This window comes from Convolutriloba macropyga, chromosome 3 (assembly GCF_964194025.1).
Source record: "Convolutriloba macropyga chromosome 3, txConMacr16.3, whole genome shotgun sequence".
In the NCBI taxonomy this organism is placed as follows: domain Eukaryota; kingdom Metazoa; phylum Xenacoelomorpha; order Acoela; family Convolutidae; genus Convolutriloba; species Convolutriloba macropyga.
In genome coordinates, this window is record NC_134470.1 from 72788936 (window position 1) to 72810908 (window position 21973).

The following is a 21973-nucleotide window of genomic DNA, read 5'->3' on the forward strand; positions in this document are numbered from 1 at the left end:
ATATGGCTCCGATTTGGCACGAAACTCACATCCACTTGGCCAACGCGGAATGTTGTATTCTTTTCACAACATACAGCAGTCGCGTTCCCCAGCTCAATTTCTTCGCATACATCAGATGAGAAAACAAGAGGCCAAATAAGAGCAAACAGAAAGTAAACTTTCAGCATGTTGATCTGGAATACTCAATAAAAACTTAGAACAAACCACTATTGATGTTGCTTGCCATTTATACTTAATTAGCCCAGTAAATCCCTTGACTTTGACAACACCACTAATCAAGACCCACTTGGAACAGCACACTAGGCAACCCGGTTTATAATCATAAGAAAAAAGGTTCGAAATAGCACTTGGCACTAGCACCTACATAGCCGCCTCTAAAAAGATAGAAAAGGTATAAGCAAGCTAAGAAGAAGCAAGCTAAAAAAACAATTGCTTTTTCCCATAACTTCATTTAAAATTTTCCTCGTCTCTCCGTTTACTGCTGACTAAAAACTATTGTAACAACCATTGTTTCTCCTAACGAAACAGATTGTTGAAAATTGGAAGATTTTAGGCAATTTAGAGCACTCAATATAGCCCAAAAATCAACTTTTCAAAAATTAGAAAACAAAAAGCAGAAAGATGTATTTTTTTCTTAATTCTATAGCTTTTTTGGAAACAAATCATCTAATTTCATCAAAACTAACCATTTGTGTTTGTTTTTCAGAACCGTGGATACGTAAGAACAGGTTTCAAGAGTCAACATGAAATGAACTAAGTTCATTGTTGAAAAAAGATGGAAATCTATCATTTTTTTATTTGCACATCTTATGTTGTCATAGCAGATCGTTCAACCTAACCTCTTCTAGTATAATGCAATACAGAGAAGATTGAGATTTAGCCAGCTGATTTATTTTCAGGTGGAAAAAACAAAACAAATGTTCATCAACTTTTCAAGTGGAATATTCAAGTTGAAAAAAGAAACAGTTTAACGATTGCGAAATCCTTATATAAAAACGAAGAGATAAAAGAGTCTAAAAGATGAAATTTTTTCTTCAGTTTAAAAAAAATTCAGAAATTATTAAGCAGAGAAAAGGCAGAAACTAAAAACTAAAAAATAACGAAAAATCGTCAATACTACTAAAAAGAAGCCTTTAAGGACAACTTCAAATGTTCCCTTACATATTAAACGAGTAGCGGCAGAGCGATTAACTCAGAACTCATAAAAATAGATATTTTATTCAACATTTGAGCGGTTTTAAATGTTATGAAACAAAATTTTGTTTATTCTATCTTTCCTCTCAATCTAGCTGCGAGATAAAAAAAAACAATGAAATGACCAATTAGGCACATGAAACATCAAAATCGCAAATTTTTAAAAATTTCAAAAAATCTTAAATTTTATTGTAAATCTTTTACAATAACCGATACAATTGCCTCGAGAAGTTTACATTAAGTCTTCCCCATAAATCAGACATGACATAAATGAACAAAACGATCTATAGGTCAAGATCAATTGCCAAAAAAAAATTGTGCCGCGTTTTTATGTGTTTGAGTTTCTGTGTGCGTGAGCTGGTGTGGATTCATGTATGTGATCGACTAAATGTGTAAAATGTGTGGCATGGGTGTGTTTGAGAGAAACAGAGAATTAGGCTGAGAAATATAGTACATTTGACTGGTAGATACAAGTAGAAGCAAAGTGCAAGAACTGTTAGAAATTTGCAAAAATTACATATTTGCTACAAGTTGCGGTTTCAAATATGCTCAGACCTAAAATTGTGGTTATTGATCCTGGCTGGCAACATCTGCGACATTTGGAAAAAAACAAATTGGCACATTATGCTCATGAAAAATCAAAAAAGATACAAACTTTTGGATACAATTTCAAAGGGTCATTTCAAGTTTTAACGTTAATTTTACAACTACCGATGGGATATCCACAATGAAACCCGCATATAATTTTCCAGATACAAATAACAAGACATAAAATAGAAGCGGACCATTGGTAAAGATCAGTTGCCAAAACAAGAATAAAATAATTTTTGTCGGTTTTTAATTGTGTGCTTGTTTGTGTGTGCGTGCGGTTGTGTGGGTGTATGAATGTGGTAACAGATCTGAAAGTTTATAAAAAATTAATATTTCCATTATGCTCATGAGACATCAAAAATGACAAAATTTTTATGAAAACTTTAATAACTTTTATTTCAAAGGTTACTGCTAAAATTTCAATCACCGATTTAATTACCTCAAATAGTCCAGGCCTATTCTTTTAGAAACAATCGAAGAATACTTAACTGAACGTGACGAACATTGAGTAAAAATCAGTTGGCCAAGAGAAACATTTTTTGGTATTGGAGTTTGTATTAGTGTGATGTTCTTTGTGTGTGTAATGTTTTTATGGTTTATATGTGTTTTTCAAATTGTACGACGCTTATCTTTCTAGAATGCGCTAAGGAGTTTTCGTTTTTGTCTGCCGAAAAATGACGGCATATTTTTTGGTTCAAACAGTACAAGTCATTTTCTCCGAGTCCTTTTGACAGTTATGTTGTGCTCGCATGAACAATCTTGATAAAAAATATAAATTTTTATCAAATTAAAACAAAATTTCTCTTATAAAATTTGTAACTCAAGGTCAGTGGCGTTCAGACGACCGGTTTTCCAAATTCCACCCTTCTGCCTTTGGAGGAAAAGGATCAGAAGAATTGTAATTAGGCAGCGAATAACGATGCTCAATCCTCTTAAGACAACCTCTAATCCCAATTTGTAATTACACATTTCTCACTTCATTTCTGGGAACCAATACACGACATCAAACGTGGAATACGAAATTAGTGACTACCACTACGAACATAACAGCACAAGATTTTGCTGCTGGGAATATTAACTCCTCAAAATGAAACGAACAAAATTGGTCCCATGCGTATATCCAATATCCGTTTAATTATTGCGGGACTGGTGTAATACAGCATTAACAGGATGTAATTTTCAAGGCACCAAATATTCTTTTTGATAAAAGTAGGGTTGATATTTTTGGAGTTTGGGAAGACCGGCATGAACAACTTTCATTCTCTCCAAGGCCACCCAACAAGGCGCACTTTATGAGACTAAACTTCCTGGAGCTGTTTACAGCAAATGAACGAAATAATAACAAAAGATCAGCAAATCTTGCCATTTTCAAGCTTTTTATAACACTAATGTTATGGCATTGGCAGCTATACGACCCTGTTAAATTCATGAAATATCTTGGGGCTATTTAAGATTAAAAACAATTTTTGCACGGAAAGCAAATTGAGTGACCTCAAGGATAGATTTATCAAGCGTCAGAATAAATTCACAAAGAAACAGTCCCATAACTGCCAGCAGCAATCTGGGACTGCATGCCAGAGATTCACAAGTTTTGAAGGTATCCAAGGGATTAAAATCAACAAACCCTGGAAATGTGATTAAAATGGTACTAGTATGTTTAAAAAGATATTGGGCGCTTGAATTTGCCTCGAACCCTGAATCTACGGCACGATGTGTCGGAAGGCCACGAAACAAATTTAATTGATAACTTAGAGTGCCACGAAAGCACTCTAAGTTATCAATTAAATACGCACGACTATACGAAGCTCAACTGAAGCGGCTGTAATCTTCCTGGTTCAGACAAGCCATAAAAACAAAAATACCCAGAGGCAGCGCTTTATCCGTTTGAACAACCCTAACTAGTATTAACTTTGTAATAATATTGATATATTATTCTTGGCTGCCCTTTCAATGCCCTTTTTGAGCTTGAAACTAGCTAAATTACTAGATCAAACTTAGAATTAACAACATGCTAACTTGTTTAAAAGCGATAACGCTTCAAAATGTTCTGTAAAAACTGAACTGTTCAAAATGTTCCATTTGAAATTTATCAAATTTAATCAACTGCTTCGAGGCACCACTTATCAAGCCTTTTGATCTCCTGTCAAATCTAAGTCAAATGTGCGTGTTTACCATAGTATGTCATCAGATTTAGAACCAATGTATTACTCTTAATAAAAACTTACTCTGTTAGCCAAGAAGTTCTGCACCCCTGTCGATTCTTGGTTCCCGGTCGCGGGTGGCTGTTTGGGTGCAGAAGCGTGGTGAACTGGACTAGTATTTGCAGACTGCACGCCAGATTTGTGTCGAGATCCAATTGTCGCGTAGTCATCAGTGTCACTTGCATTTGCTGAGTCCCCGCCCATAAGAGCAGCTAGTTCAGCCTTAAACAGACGTGGAGGTATAGGGGATAGAACCATATGGTGGTCGACTGGGGGATTGCTCTGGGATCTGTTAGATGCTCCCATAGCTTCGCTTCCTTGGGCCGGATTGACGTTTAAAACACGCCTGGGTGTGAGCGACCCGTTACAAAATGATGACATGACAAAAATGGACCACGTTTCAGCACATGGACCTAAGTAAATGGCACCATTAATCAAAAGTTCTAAAAATAGGAACAAAAGGTTAAATTCGTTAACAAACTAATGTTCGTAAAATGGCCGAGGAAGTAAATGAGCCGTAGTTCGGAATCGAGCTTAAAAGGCGGCCCAATAAACCTCGCTGTTGAAAAGAAAAAGCTAAAGAACGATTTGTTGAAGTACAGGAAGAAGGGAGACAGCAATAATGGCCAAGCATATAGATAACGTACACATAAACTAGAGGGGCAGCTAAATTAAGAAGACACCAAAACAGTAGGTATATCAGAGCCAAGGTGTGTTCACCCAAGCGAAAACCCTCTCTTACTAGCACCCCCTATGCCCACGCACTCATTTCATTCAATTTTCCTTCAATACTGTCTTTCCTATCTCTTCCCAGGTCTCCGCAGCTATATCAGCTCTCTTTCACTTGTCACGCAAGTCCACTTGAGTCATAGGCGACAAGAAGGAGTAAACAGGGTAACAACTGTCGCTCAAAACCTCTCAGAGGACCTCTTCAAAGGTAGCATAGCAAGCAAGACTAAATACGGAGCAACTGATGGGCGCACAAACCCCTTGCAAACAATCCCCGAGAGGCTTTTGAGTGTTATTTGATGTGTTGCTGCAGCCCATATGGAAGGTCATAAAGACAGGGTTGCTACAATGGAAATGCGTATCCCGCGCTTAGAAAGTAGAGTAAACAAGTAAACAACTTTGAGCCTGTTGGCATACATGAACTTTTGATACATTCCGAGTGAGGAGTCGTAAAATTGGAGTGCGCGTCGCAAAACGGTAATGATCAAAGAAAGTAATATTCATAAACACATGGATTATTATAATTCATGTAACAGACAAAAGCCACGATATTTTTAATGCAGTGTATTGCAACAAACAAAGCAAAGTATTCCAACATTAAAACACGAGCTTCAAATAAAAATATTCTGGTCAGATGTATAAACTACTTCCTTTGAAAGTGGCAATAGACCAAAAGTCTATAGCAGATAGGCGATAAAAACACTGTCGGTGAACAAGTGGTGAAACAATTCCTGGATATTTTGGTTAGAGTAAATAATACCGAGGAGACATTTATATCTGGATACTCGCAACGTAGCCGACATACACACTAATAGGAGCCTTGCTTTGGAAATAACAGGAACCCAGTTTTGATTAGACTATGTAAATTTGGGGTCTAGTAGTAAGGAGGCTGGCGCTTTTGGTAGTGAGAGTGGTTCGGATCCTTGTCGGGGGAGGAGGGGCGGAGAAATAATGCAAAACAAATTGCGTGCTTAACAGATCACTAATTGGTGCTCAAAATCTGCCCAAATTGTAGTCTCCTGAGAGTTTAAAGCGGACCAGCTACAGAGAAAGAGAATGGGAGATAGGGGAGAACATTTAAGCCCGGCCGGGCCCAACCAGCGAATATTAGGAAAGGTAAGTAAAGCTATACCCACAACATTAACACATCACTGCTACCACAATAGATGTATGCATATATGCATATTTATCAATCTTTACCACCACAAACACAACTGCTATTAATATAACTTCCACCCGTCTATTATACCTATTAGGGGGAAGCGCTATATAGCCAGGCGGAACTCAAAACTGAGGTTAGCTGGTTGACCAGGATTTTGAGGCGAGGAACTATTCTACACTTTTGGCTATTCGTATCATAGCCATACAATGTAGGGATAAGGGCCCTGGGTAGCTACAAGGTAGAAAGGTGCAATTAATACTTTCTCTCTCCTTCCCTTCTCACATCAATACAATCTCTTACAAACCAACAAACGACACAAAGAATGAACAAGTAAGTCATTCATAAAAGGGGAGAAAGCCCTATCAAGATGGGGGGGGGGGGGGAAGAAATGCTGGGACAAGTAACACTGGATAAGGAGAGGTATGCTTTAACATTCTTTGGGAATATTGCGGTGGCATAAACGTGCAATGAATCAAAATGATGATTTCTAAGTGCGTTTTGGTTAAGTAATCAGTGGCGTATTGCATCTAACAAGGAAAAAAGCAGGTTGCGATAATTTAAATTTGAATCAAAGGTAGGTTTTTAGGTCGAATGGGCCTAAGGAAAAGGGGAATCAAAGGGGGCGACAATAAGTTCAACTGTAAAGTTCAACTCACAATTTATATTTCTCCACAATTGAGCCAATTAAGTTACCTTTAGAACAATGCCATCTTCTAATATACATAACTCAAAAAACGCATTCTCGGGTTAAACTAGAATCGTATTTTGAAATCGTGCCTAATTCGTAACTTTCATGACAAGCATATCGAAAGAACACCTATCGCAAACTGCTTATTTTTAAATTTCAGGACGAAATAACTCCGAAAGCGTGGAGCAGTTAAATGAGAACAAGGAAACTGTTTAATTAGACTTCTAAACTTGGTCTATCTTTTTGAAGGTCCTTTTGTGACATCATAGATTAACTGAAGCGTACATAAAAAAGCCTCTGTTTATCATGAAGCACATTGTCAAGTGATAAATGCACAAACTCGATTAAATTCAACAAATTGAATAGAGCGATGATAGTTTGACGGTTTGCACAGTCTGTTGCACAACATTACGACATGCCTCACTATACCAAGATAAATCAGGAACAGACGACACAAGACATGCACTAAAAAGCCCAAAACAAAGCACCGGGGTCTGCTAACTGAATAGCTCCTGTTCTATTTCGAGCTAGTAGAGGTAGCGCAGGAGAGGGTGGTGTTTGGGGAGGGGAGGGGAATGGGGCGCCGTGTTACAAAAGGTGGGAGGAAAGGGGGGTCCAGTAGGGTAGAAATGTCATTTGAATTGATTTCTGAGGGAAACAAAGAAACCCAATCAAACACCGTTCCGGCTTGGTCTTGTTGCACTTCTTTTGTACTGAAGGGCTCACACAGTAGTACTAGCATAAATAGCGCTCAATTAGCCCAATCTCGCCATACAAATAAAAAAATGCATAGTTTTCCATCAAAAAGGGCAGCAATGCACTGCCCCAAAAATCAACCCCCCCCCCCCCCCACTTCTTAATGTCCATGTTGTCTTTCAATTAACCTGATTATAATGCTCGCAGGGTAAACAATATATTATTTTTAACCGTGCTACATTTAACCGTCATATAAATAGATAATCCACACATTTCGCATTATTTATTTACTCTCCAATGTGTAATAGGAGTTTATTTGACACATGGTGGTTAGTTCAGCTCCATAGAACTAACATGCCGCCGAGCCCACAACATCTGCAAAGTGACCCCTAGGCCAACTGGCAGTTAGGAAAATTGACATAGATCAAGTGCACCGTGTCCACTAAAGCGCCAATCACTCGAATCTCTTCACGTTTTACCAACAGCCATTTCAAACATCCCAATTTACATCTCACACAAACAAATAATCAACTAGCCCATCACTAGACCCCTCTCTAGTCTCCGATCCCCTCCTATTTTCCACTCAATCAATCCTACCTCTTCCTTCAACAGTGCTCCACATCCTAATTTCACTACTCGCTATTTTTGTGCAAAAGAGCGCTTCTAAATCAACTACAAAGCCTCCATCAAAAAGCAATTACTTCCACAAACACCTTCCGTATCTTCCGATCGTCAAAAGTATAACCAACACCACTTATGCTCTACTTAGTGCATCCTCAAATGGTCTACATTGGAAGAAACAAGGAGGATTGATGATGTTCATTTGCACAATGTTCCACATCCTCTCAAACAAATTTTATTTAAAAGTTACTTCAAAAGTTGACCCTAAGGAGCAAAGTTTGAAGCTTTGAAAACATGCTAAGAAAAAAAACAATTCATTCAAAGGCTAAATCCGCATTTAATTTTTGAAATTTTGACTTGGTAGAATGGATTTTCATTTTCACCAAATTGCGTTAGTAACAGTCGAGTCTGTTTCGATATTATTAAAAAATGAAAAAATTGACTGTTCCAAGAACTAAGAGATAATATCTTTACACTTCAATCAAAACAAACTGAAAATGAAAACATTCGCAAAATAAAACGGCTCGTGCGACTCGGAGGGAGGCTCATCAAGTTCCATCATAGTCCATGAAAGGAAAAAACATGGAATCAAGCCACTGCTCCGCAACTATCAAGGACCAAGGTGAAACAAAACGTCGTTTGCAAGCTCGTCAAAATTAAGTGTTATTAAATCATTTTCTGGTTAAATTTATAACTACGCCTGTTGCTCCGAAATCAATTTGACTATTTTAAAGGTCTTCGTTTCTTTAAATATACTTTTCCGCTTCGTTTTGCCAGTACGGAAATTATCCCAGTTTGCTGCTTTCTTTACTATGTTTGCATCTTATCTGAGGATAGACAGTTTATAACAAAAAAAATGAAGAGCGCCTCGTGTCCGGAATTTTCCTGTTGTGGTTTGTCTGCTTCTCCAATCGTGTATTTTGATAGATTTGCTAAGGTGTCAGGACAAAAAAACCCAATGCCAAAATACCCAATGTTAAAAAATACCCAAAAATTTATCCTAAAGTTGAAAATACCAGAACGATTATATAGAATAATATTTAGCTAGTGCATTTGGCCATGCCTCATGGCCATGTCCGTGCGACTTGATATGAAAATATCACAACCCAACATGTGATTGAATTATTAGCCAAATTATGAGAAAATATGCTTGCATTCGTGCGCTAATCTGTAATCGGATTAATGAACGAAAAGATCAGCGGGATTAAATTGGGTATAATGGCATTGGGTATTTGGACACATTGGGTATTTTTGCATTGAGTATTTTGTCATGCAATCACTTACAAACATTCATTTTCTGTTTATCTTTTAGGTAGCAAAATATCAGTTGCTTACATTAAATTCTCGAAGCGTTTCACCTCCAAATGAGGCCAACATAATCAATTGTTGCTACACAAGCCATATGTTTGTGCAAGTATTTTTCTTCTCCTATTCACTCAATTAATAATTATTTTCAGGATCATGGTTGTACAATATTTCTTTCAGCGATTTGTAGATATTATATTCAGAATTTAAATGATATCATTGGTTGATAGTTTGTATTCCAAATTCCTTGACAAAAAAGAAAAAGGTCGGGACAATCTATTTAACGTTTTGTCATGTTCCGCAGAATTTCTTTAATTGTGACCAAACATTAAAATTCAATAGCTACCAAAAAAGAAGTTGCATGCATCAAAAACCAATAGCTACGAAAAGAAATGACCTTAAAAACTAAGAAAACATCCGTGAACCACTGAAAGCAAAATTATAAGCTATTATAAGCTATTAAAAAAGATTGGAACGATTCTAATGGAAAAAAGCGAGAGCCCCTCAGGTCCAACAGATTAGAGAGCAAAAGAGCCGTCAGATTTCCGGAAAAACAACTCCGATGACCCCCTTGAGCCCCATTGGTATTGAAACTGAAGATGCAAATTAGTAAGCTTTTTCTTAGTTTCCGAAAGAGGTCAAATTTGGCGAGAAGTTAACTTTCGATTACAATACTATTTTACTTATTTTATTTTGTACCTTTTTTCGAAAGAATTCTAAAGGCAGGACATTAAGTTTAATAGAACAGCATTTAGCAGTAAACTTTGATTACTCTACACTGAGTCATTAAACGTTAAATCTTTGCGCCCAATTTTATCAAATTATCTCGTTTCTTCTGATTTTGAAACCATTTGAAACAAAGAAACAAATCGTTTTTCAATTTTAAAACTATAAAACAACTTGATTTTAAAACTACGCGCTTCTCACTCCTACTACTCCAACGAGACTCAGACTAAAACGGTAGTGAAATGCAGTGCATCAAACGCTTTAGGTATATACAAAACATAACCGACTAACGTCGGGCGAATTGCTCTCAAACGACCGGCGAGCGGTTGGCTTCGTCAGTAGCTAGCCACGGGGGGGGGGGGGGGGGCACCGGGGGCTGATAGGGGGGGGGGCAACAATGGGTTGTGGGCAACAGCGCGGTGGGGGTGGAGGCAATAATGGGGGTGGGGGTCAACAGGGGGGAAGTTTCAACCTCTAAGAACCGTCCTTTACACCATAAGTATAAGTCTCCAAAACAGTTTGAGCTGAAATAGAGCTGAAAGGCTCTAAGAGCACTTAAAGCCCGCTGGGTGCTACCTGTTTATCCCGTTTTTGAGGACGAAAAGTCAAAAGCGTCAGACGAAAAATCGGTCGCGCAAAAAATCGCACAAAAAAGACCGACAGGACTAATATAATTGCTACAAACTTCGTTTGAGAGCAATTAAAAATGTTACTCGATTTTTTGTTCTCCAACTCAGTGTTGCAATATATAAGACGTTGAGTTGTGGCAGATCCACTAGCGCAAAAACATGCTGTTCAATACTTAATGGACACTGAAGTAATTGCTTCAGATCTTCACAAACCTGTTTCAAAGACCAAAAACAAAAAAATTTGCATGACTATGGGCCGGTAAATTTCATATCAAGTCTGCTACCCCTTTTAAAAGTAGTCTAATCAGATTTTTTCCCCACAGATCTGGAAACCTACACTTATTGACTGAGCAACCTAAAAATAACAAAAATCGTCAGACAAGAAATATGCGACGAATATTAGGAAATCGGGCGTCAACTCGTTAACAGTTTGGGCTGGATCTAACATTGGATAATTCATCCAGCACACTTAATTATTTTGGCAATTCAACTAACGAATTATCCTGTATAATGAACAATGCAAAAAAAGCTACGTGGAGATCGGATTCTCTTTCAAGATAGTTCTAAGTAATTTGTATGGATTATTTGGATTTCGGTATTTTTTAAACTCGTCAATCGGTATTTTTTAAACTTAACCTCCGAAAAACGGGTAAGAATTGCTTCTCCATAATTTCAGTTCAAAATTCTTAAAGTTAAAGGTGGTGCCAAATATTTTCTACTAGTCGAAAAAGAAGCACGTATTTCCTCTAGAGCACTGAATTTTTCCGCCATCAAATCAGTACAACGGACACGGTGCAACTTATAGGATTCAAAATATTCAATGTTCTTACATTCCGTTTGGCTATTGCCACAGAAAAATTTCTAACTCCTCTATTGTAGGGGGCATTAATTCTATCAGGGGGGTTGGAAAATGTCCGAAATTCTCTTCCCTCTCACAAATATTTTAAATTCTCCCAATGTACACCTAAGACCTGTAAAAGGTGCCTTGTTACTGGGAAACTACAGTTGGTTTCTCCCAAAATCACTCGTTTTCAGCCAAATTTGCATTTATCTAACAGGTGAACTGATGATACTAGTTAGGCAAATATTTCGAAAAGTTGCACCCCTTTGGTGCTTGTAAGATCAGTCCAAGTTTTGTCTTTCATCAGTCCGTTTTGCTTTCATTGCTGTTAAGCGCACGTGGCTTCATGGAATTCAGATGATAAAAGGATTGCTGCTCTTGAAATTTTTGTTTAATTTATTGTCTTACTGTCTCTGTTCGTCTCTAAGAAAGAAGAATTCAGTGAACTAGATATAAACTTGTTTGGCACTTTTTAAATAGAAATATTGTTGTTGTTTTTGAGGATAACACTGCCAAAATTGTTAGAGATTGTACTGAGCGTTGTCTCAATTATCGGATCTATTCTGTTTCGGCCCCCAGCGTTATTTATGACCCCCAGTTACAAATTATATGTTATATAGCACGTTACTATGTAAGAAAATAGCACGTGCGCCTGGGGATCACAAAATATTTATGCTCACAAAGCTGTAAGCTGGAGGATAGATTTGTTGGTATAGAGATAGGTTTGTGGAAGATCTGGACGAGAGGGGTCCAAATCGCCAGGTTGGAGGAGGGTGGACGGGGTGTCGCTTCGTGGGATTGTTTCCTAAAAACAGTTTCACACCCGGAAATTGTTTCCTAAAAACAGTGTCAGTGAATCGCATAATTAGAGACTAGTCGTAAGGCTCTAAGAGAGCTACTTGGCCACTTAATGACCTCCGAGCGCTACCTGTTTATCCCGTTTTGAGGACGAAAAGTCAAATAACTTAGACGAAAAAACCGTCAAGCAGAAAATCCCATAAAAAAGACCACAGGACTAATATAATTGCTACAAACTTCGTCTGAGAGCAAATAAAAACATAACAGAGTAACGTCGAAGTGCTCTCGAACGACTAGTGGGACCCTGCTTCAATGTGGGGAGGGGAGGGTGAGCTTGAATGGCACTAAGAAATTCACTAGGCGCTTCAAATATCATCTGAGGTTAATATATACCATTAGCTGCTTGAAATTGTTAATGGGAGAGAACTTTAGATCACGCAAAACGCAGAAACTCAGGGGCGTAAAAGCCGCTCGAAAAGTCAGAAAACGGTCAGGCAAAAGTCTTGCATAAAAAGACGCACACGTTTACAATAAATTCTTCTCTTCGAGAGCAATAAAACATTTTTAGCAACTTTAATTGAAAACAATTTAATCGGCTAATTTGAGAGATTTTTCTATAACTATAAAAATTGTTTTGTTATAGCATCTGAAAACGACATTCTCTTAGATTTGGAAGAGAATATAAGTCTTCTGTTGAGCTAAAATACAATGCAGGAAAAAACTTAATCGGATGACTTAACTTTTTGTAAACGTCAATAGTTCAAGAAATCACAAAGCTGAAAACGTCTCAACAATTGATGAACAAAAAGAAGCAGGACATCATACTTCTGCATTGCAGAAAACCAAAATTAATTTAACGGAATGTCTTCAAACATGAATAGCAGACCTTCTGCCATGCAAATCTTCTAAAACTGTATTCAAAAATTTTGTTTCGCAGCATCATCAATAAGTATTTGAACATAGCAAGCTCGATTGATCCAAATTAAGAGGCTGAAGTGGGTCCCATTTAGTTACTTGCGTTTAATAAATTTTATGCCATCCACAAATAACAAAAACGAAGTTTCTCATAGCAACACAGGGCTTGCACAGTAAAAAAAAATGAAAAGCAATTACTAAAGTAAGCGTTTTCAATCAGACGGAAATTTTGCCAGCAGGGAAAATGAAATACTTACTTTTTACTCTTCTTTTTATACGCACAGAAACACCGCTTTTTCTTAACTCAAAAAAATACCAAAATATTGGGATAATCGTGACAATGACGCTCCGAAAAACACCTCATTTCCTTGGTTTTCTCAAGTAAAGTTTTTGATTTTGCGGCGTTAGTGAAGAAACAAGCTTCATTTTGTCGGCGGACTGACAAAAATTTTTCAGTAGTATCGCGATTTTGGAGTTTTAACAACTGCAACTTAATTTTCCCATGTGTCACCTTTTTGAAGTCTAAAAAACATCACATTGTTTTAGAATTAGCATGAGTATATCTGTGAACCTAACAACTTTTCTTGACTAAAAAAATAAGTTAAAAGCTCATAAATGAATTGTATAAAGCCAAATAGGCGTGCGAAGTACAATCCCAATAATTTTTTGAACTTGACATTTTTCTTTAGTAAAATTTGCAAACATGTAAACATGTTAACTTTGATTTATGACAGTTTGATTTCAAAACCTTAATTGACATTTCATTAGGTAAAAAAAATTGCTCCCTCAGTTACATAATCTTTGTAACTCCTATTGATTTCAAAATCAGATCTCCAGTTATGTAGGTAAAAATATTGGATAAGATGAAAATCTAAATCAGATGAAAAACTAGCGACCATAAAGTCGGATTAATTGCTCTCAAACGCCGGGCGGGGTGGAACATGATCCAGTTTCTCCTGCTTCAAGGGAGGGAATCAAACTTTACTAACGGCTTCAATTTTTTTTATTTGGAACCCCACACAAAATGTTATCAAATAGTTATAGGTACTCCCGTACTCCAAAAATGACTGACTGGACTTAAATAAATCTGTAAATATGATAAAACATTAGAGGAACATGTAAGTCGGCATTTTAGTTGTTGCAAAATAAGTATGAATAGGGAAGGAATATAAGATCTTAACTGCCGTTATAAAGGGTTTACTCCAAAAATGACTAACCCAAAAATTCAGCTCTTCGTTATCTTAAAATGTTTACCGGTTCTATGGGCTAAAAAAATTCCATAGTTTGGCTAAGACTTCGCTTCTGTAATATCAATTGTTTAGTCTTCTTGTTTTGTTGAAACAATAAGCGCTTTACTCATTTTTGTCCAAGTTTCCGATGCTCGCCGTTGAACTATTTCCGCACGGAAAAGTATGGCCCGAAAAATTTGCGACTTGATTAGATCAAATTTAGCGTTTTTCAAGCTTAAAGTGTTGATCGGTACTCTAGGATCCAATAGATTGTTCCATTTCTCAACACCCTTAACTATCAATGATCTACCCTATAAATTTGGATCTGATTTTGTTTATGGTAAGTCAGTTGCTTAGTCTTCTATTTTAGTTAAAATAATAAGCGCTTTGCTAATTTCTATATACAATTTCTTCTATATCCAATGTGTTCTTCAGTATCCAATTTTTTGGAAAGCAGGAGAATTCAGGGAAGTTAGAATTCTCCAAAATAAGTTATCTTTGAAAACATTCATCCAAAATTCATAAGAAATAACCATTTCACAAATTTCAAAACCGCAAAACGTAAAAACCAATTTCAAAAGAAAACAATTCCGTTACATGTTAGCCACACTTCTGAAGCCCAGAACAAAAATTCTCAGAAGTCTTCAAAGCCATTAGAAAGTGACTTAAAGTTTGCCAATATGTTCAAAACCAGTATTCTGATTTTTAAATGTAGCAAGTAGCCCAAAACTTCGAAAAACAATAAAAAATGACAACAAATTTTTAAAAACTTAAAAAAGTTCATTACAAATTTGTGTGAAAATAACGATAACCGATACACATCCTCGAAAATTTGCACCTCAATTTACATTATACAACAAAGAAGACCTAGTTGAACTAAGACGAACCACGACTGAGGACCAACTACCAAAAATATTAGAAAAGTTTTGGGGTGGCGGGTCTGTTTTGTGTGCTTTTGAGCGTGCATGCGCACTTTCAAATTACACTACACTTACCTTTCTAAAAGATGTATCTTAACTAAAATACGTATCTAGAATCTGTTATCTTAACCCTATAGAATCTTACACCAAGCATCGAGGCGTGAAAAGTTTGAAATGGAGAAATTGTGAAAAAGATCAAAATTGCGAAAAACGGCTCATTTTTTCGGGAAATGGAAAATTCTACACAAAATTCTCAATAACTTATTACTACCACTTTTGTCTCTCCACAAAAGATATCCATCGACCAAAATTGGATTTACAGAAAAAGTCGGGCTAGTATATGGCTCCTAGCCCCAAAATAAATTTGAAGGGTCGAAACGACAATCAACTCCACTAGCTAACCGGGAATTGTACCAATACAAAATTTGTTCAATTATAAAACGCAGCAGCAGCAGTAATTTTTCCATCAAAAATCACACTAAACTATGAATCAATTTCGAATTTCTGCACAAATTTTCCCGTGAATTTGCTTTCTTCTTAGAACTCACATAGAGTGCAGATGGGATTAGGTTGTTTATAACCTAAGGTTATAAGGTAAACAAGTATAATTCAAATGAGAAAACATAAACCGACTAACGTCGGATGGATTTCTCTCGAACAACAGGCGGGGCAAAAAATACGACTAGGGAAGAACTCGAACTCGCGTCCTCCTCCGCCCTAAACTGAATGAAGCACTTACCACTCGCCTTTCAGGCCTTACGATCCCCTAGCTTACAATCGCTTTAATTTTTGCAAAGCACGCTTAATTTCTCAATAAGTGCATTTAGATCAATAAGTCAATCGTGAAAAAGTCACTTAAGAAGTGACTCGAAAGAATAATCTAGAACAAAACGGTCAAGCAAAAATTTCGCAGAAAAAGACACGTTTACAAAAGTGCTTCAAATTTTGTGCGAGAGCAATTAAACATGCTAATTTGTCCTATGAGAGGAGGATTCGATATGGCTTGTTTTCACACAGCAGCTTTGAAATATATACCATTTACGACAGCTTTGTAGGAGCTGCTAGGGCCTAAAATCTGATTGCTTTTATACAAAGAAGCATTCGAAATCAAATTACTTATTGAAATAAAAGAATATCAATAGAAGAGAGGTCAAAACATTTGAAGGAACAAACTATTGAAATGAGAAGCAGGAATAAACCAGAAATGAGAAGCAGGAATACTGGTTTTAAACTATTGAAATGAGAAGCCTTGTGTTTAATCTGTTAAAAAATTTTGATCAACAATAAATTTTGTTGGTTCAAAATTGTACGTTCACTGTTATAAACATAAATGATTTTGGCATGTAAAATTTACATTAAAATACACTTCTGATTGCGTAATTTGAATGTGGTTTCTTATACTGATCAGAATTTAAGTGTTTCTTTTTTTTAGGATTCGCAATTAACAGCTGAAACTTCGTTTGAGATCACTTAATAATATCATAAATTGGGGAGCAATAAGGCATCTGATCTTCAAAAACAAACAACGGCTCGCGTCATAGCGAGCAGGAACAGACCGTACCTCGCTGGTTGAACAAAGTTTACAATTAAGTTAGCTGAGGACGTTTACAATGTCACCATTCAAAAAACTGTTTACTCAAGTTAATAGTAATACGGAAGTTTGGTAGATCCGTTTCCATAAATTATTAGATGATGACGCAGATAAAATCGTATATCGCGCCAAACAATTGATCAAAAATTTATTAATTTGCAACTAGAGTAAATTTCAAGATGAAATTCTGCTTCTGAGCTGTTTGACGAGCAATGTAAAAATGAAGAATAGACGACATATGTCGTGCCCGTCAGGAATTTTCCACTTTTATGGACAAGAATAAAACTCACGACGCCAATATTTTGTGCGGTTGAGTTAAGTCCGCCATCACGCTCCTTAAAAACTTCTTAATTTTCACAGAGGCAAATATTTTAAATAAATCTCAAAACAGCAAAGTAAAAACGCTCCAAAGACAATACAACAAAACGGGGCAATTATTCTGAAGTGGATAAAGAAAAATGATAACAAAAAGTGGTTACGCTATTCAAAAGCTCTTTGAGACGCTATAGTTGATACGGGTTCCGTTATTACTGTAGCGTGATATAGTCTGGTTAATGCAGTTGTTCAATCACAACCAAGCATGCAGCCTAAGGATATATTCCTAACATAATTTACGATCAAGGCTATCAATGCAAAACAGGCCATGTGTAAAATTATACGGACTGTGGAAGAAAAATTGTTGTGACGTTACCTGGTCTTGATTGGGCGTGCCAGGTGATCGGCGGGTAGGAAACCAGGTCAGACAAGGTGAAAAAATAAACAAGGGCGATAGTCCAAGGAACGCCCCGTTATTATATGCGTGGCAATGGAAATAAAATGGATGCTGCTATCACATTAAGACAACGAAACCTTTCATCTAATCTTCACATCAAAGAAAAGTAGGAGCCGGGGCAATAAACAGCTAATTGCACTGAAAACAAAGCGATAATTCCCAGACGTAGATATAAGTTAGATGAATACTGGTCCCTGGTAACAAATAGAAGATTGTGCAAACGATTGCACATTCAGACGAAAATTCCACATCCGTCCTTTCGATGACGATTTAAAAAACTCACTTGACCCCACTATTATCACCCATTAATATTATCTTTTGATGTAGAACGTGAGACGTACTTCCCGCTCTCTGAAAAAAAACCGGAAAACTGCCCCTAGACACTCGAAAATGCAAAATTGAGGTTTAAAAATTTTCCATTTTAATTTCGATTACTCAAAAAAAATCCTAAGCATTTGGAGATATCTTTCAGCTTAAAACTTGTAAATACAACCGACTACACTCAGAATTACAAACTGGCTCTAACAGTAGCGCTCAAACCACCGCTAATTTAACAAAACAAAATTTCAATTTAAAAACATAGCACGCAGATTGCCTAACAAGTGCCGCAAAATAGACTGACGAGATCAAGTTAAGGGCCAACAAGAACGGAAGGAAATGATTCAGAAAAAATGATATCCAAAAAATCTGATTCTGCCAACAAATTCTGTACTTAAGTTTAAACCAATTAGAAGAAGCATAGCCGGCAGATGGCATTTCAATTTATGGCCTTCCATGAATTGAAACAACTAAAGAAATAATATAGACAGATTGACCACCAATCCTTTAATAGATCAGTAGACTTTTTGGGTTAGATTCGGACTGTCAATTTATGACACATACGGTCTATAATGAAAAGCCCTAAAAGAGTTTTTTCAAAATTGATATTCGAAATCAAAAACTCAAACCTCTAATACTCAAGATGTAGGTCATATACATTTGGCACTACTTAGAGGCACATATTGATTTTTAACTAGTAAAAGTTCAATAAACTTAAAGTTCATTAAGTTAGTTCAAAAGTCATTTTTTAGTGAGGTAAGTCACGCAATTGACCTAAAAGCAGAACAAATGACGTCAGGCACACAAAGCACTAGAAATCACTGAAATTGAAAAAGTCAGGTCGCAAGAATCATCGATGGAGACGACGAGTTGGAAAACATAGTAGGACAAGTCCTGACGTACAAATAAAAAATTTTCATTGACTAAACAAATATCATAGAAGGGACTATGAGTGAATTGCGAAAACCATTTCTAAAAAAATCAGATCAAAAAAATTTAAAGAAAAAAGAAAATCAATGTCAAAATGCCGAATGTGAACAAAAAACCACTATCGAAAAATAGAAATTTGGTTCAAACAAATAAGTAGGCCTAGAACGAACTATGAATGGATTGGGACAACCATTTAGAAAAAAAATCCAATCCAAAAAACAGTAAAAATCAAAGTGAAATTGCCGCATGTTAACAAAAAATCACTAGCGCGAAAGTCAATTTTTGTTCAAACACCGTTTTCTCACTCTACTTTAAAATTAGAGTGAAAAAAATTCACGCCGCAAACCTAGTCGCGTTTTCGCTCCACTTCCTGTTTCGGCGTGACAAAAATCACCACTCCAATTTTGTCTTCAAAAATCATGAAAACGTGTGAACAGATCTTAAAAAAAGACAGCGCCCCAATACAAAAAAATACGATGTCCCCAATAATAGCCGCTATCGTTTCGCGGCTATAAATCAAAAACTTGTGTTTTTTGCGCAAAATAGCATCCAAAATGATCTAATTTGACCTCAATTGAATTTCGATTAAAGTTAACATTCTCAATTCAGATTTAACAAGCTAATCCAGAAGCTAAAGCATTTTTCGAGTGAGGTTAGTCATGCATGATGAAAAGAATGATCACTCAATTGACCAGGAGACTCATATCAAATTACGTCAGGCATACAAATTCAGCTGATAAATGGCAGAGTTACCGAAAATGGTTTTTTTTACTTCCAATAGGTCACACCAAGAAGACAAGCGACTTACGTCATAATCTTCATCTGCTTCTGAAGACTGATCGGAGTTGTCACCCAGACTCAACAGATTGTTCGCTTCACTCAGCAATGCACTGATGTCCAGCGGGCCCTCTTGCTTTGTAGCTTTTGCTGGAGCTTCTGACTTCGCAGCTGCAAACGCATAAAATATCACAAATTTCTCATCATCAGCCAATTGCAGTTACAATAATCTTTTTGTTTGGGTTGAGGGTGCAAAAGCTGTTTGAATTTTGAACAATGCAGGAATTTAGAGCCACTATTATGAATCCAAAAAATCGATAAGCGATGTAAAAGCAATTGCATTTGAACATCAGCGGGACTACAGCACTCGGCTCATGCGTCCTGGTCGGTCTCTAATAACCAGATAAACAACTTTCGGGCGCTGCAAGTGATGGGAAGGGGTCATGTTTTCGAGGGCTGGACGAGAGGGGAATCCAAACCGCGCCACAGGACCGTGGACTGGTGGTGTGTTGTGAGGTGGAATGCGGGGGATGGGGGTGAGTCGGGGGAATGGGGATGGTAGTGAGTGAGGGGGGTGATTGCGGGGTCAAACTTCTAAGATCATGAACCGTGAAATTAAGAAACATGAAATTGTCTCCTCGAATCAAATTTGGTGATTCGCATTCTTAGGGTTTAGTGAACCTTAATGCCCTCTGGGCGCAACCTTTTTATCCCGTTTTTGAGGACGAAAAATCAAATGCGTCAGACAAAAATTCGTTCAAGCGAAAAATTGCATAAAAACATGGGTGGTAGAATACCGGAAACGACTCGGAGATTAGTACAACATAAACTCATAACTAACCTCACCTAATTCAGAAATATCAAATAAGAATTAAAAACAGTCAAAAACTTTTAAAACCTAGTTAGACACAATTTTTAGTTATTAATGTGTGTAAGGGGGCAGATAGATGGGTTGGGGGTAGTCAGTTGGGAGATGTAGAAGGCAGCTGGTATGTAGAGGGTTTGGTAGGTAGGTGCGGGGGTCGGTAGTTTAGATAAGAAGGAGGGACTTATATGGGAACAAAAATCCTGAAAATGACCTCTTCACCTTGAACATTACCAATTCCTAATTACTATACATTATAAAGTAAGCTAATGTTAAAGCCCAATGTTCGAAAACAGACGTCAAAGTTCAAAAACGGAGGTAAATGGTCGAAAATGAAGTCAAAATTCAAGCCACGAACAAACTTGCTTCAGCTAAAAAAAACCCACAGATCACCATAACTCCTCATAAGTAGACAACAGGAGTCATAAGAAGACAACAAGATTAATATAATTGTTTCAAACTTTGGTTGAGAGCTACCCCCTCAAAGACTTAATTATTGCCACACTTTTTGAATAAAGAATGGGAGAACTATAATAGCCCAACTTTTTTGTACCGACACTTTTAGGGCAACCCAGACTGACATACGCGGTATCAAATAAATGCTCTCTCCATCTAGAGTTTCACTAAAAAAACAAAGAAATTTGACTTTGTTTGCAAAAATTTTGACATCATTTCATGTCAATTTGGAATTATCTGTGGCCAAACTTTACAAAATAGTTTTTTTAATGATGAATTGGGACAAGTTAAGGCCTTTTTGAATGGGATTCTCCGACAAATAAATACGTTACTTCCCGAAAGTTCTGTCTATAATTTAATTAGATAACAAATTTGCAAAATAGGAAATTTTAGCTGCAACTCTCATGTCATTTGAGCATAAACTTTGATGAAATTCTTCTGAAATTAGTTATTTCGAACAAAAATGAAATAATTGAAATAATTAGACACAATTCGTAGGAAATTACAGAACAACAAACACTATCTGTCTTTCAACTTCAGCTTCTAGACAATTTGATCAATTTTTTTGAGTTATTACACCTTTAATTCGTTCATTTTGCTTTTTTCAGATTTTGAGAAATAAGGAGTAAATTACAGAGAGATCAAAAAATGATTAAATGTTCATGAAATTACGCTTAATTGTTCGCGCTTTGAGAAAAATCGCAAAATTAATGAACTATGAAACTTTAAAAAATTAAGAAAAATTTTCTGCTTTAGACACAGCTTCATCAAGAGGCATATTAAACAGGACGTTAACCAAAAAAAAAATGCGGTAGTGCATTAAGTATCTGTTTTTTCGACCACGAGATTCGAAGAAAAACTTTTAGAAAGATTTGATTCAGTTTGATCATTTCTTGAACAAATTGTATCCTTTTTGGTTTCTGGTGGAGTCAGTGACAACAATTTGTTCGGGCTGTTATGAGCAGCCTCACATACTCAGTCGGTTATTAAATTGGGCGTTTGTTTGAACGCCGTCTCTT

At 36.7% G+C, this 21973-nt stretch overlaps 1 protein-coding gene across 1 annotated transcript in view; it reads right to left on the reverse strand.

Moving 5' to 3' along the window:
- Window positions 1-21973, reverse strand: part of LOC142336436 (coiled-coil and C2 domain-containing protein 1-like) — a 118235-nt gene that overhangs the window by 83753 nt on the left and 12509 nt on the right. Inside the window, exons 3-4 of the mRNA XM_075385271.1 lie at window positions 19665-19804; window positions 4011-4208 (exon numbers count right to left, since the gene is read on the reverse strand). Coding sequence (XP_075241386.1) covers window positions 4011-4208; window positions 19665-19804 — 338 coding nt within the window. The remainder of the gene's footprint in view (window positions 1-4010; window positions 4209-19664; window positions 19805-21973) is intronic.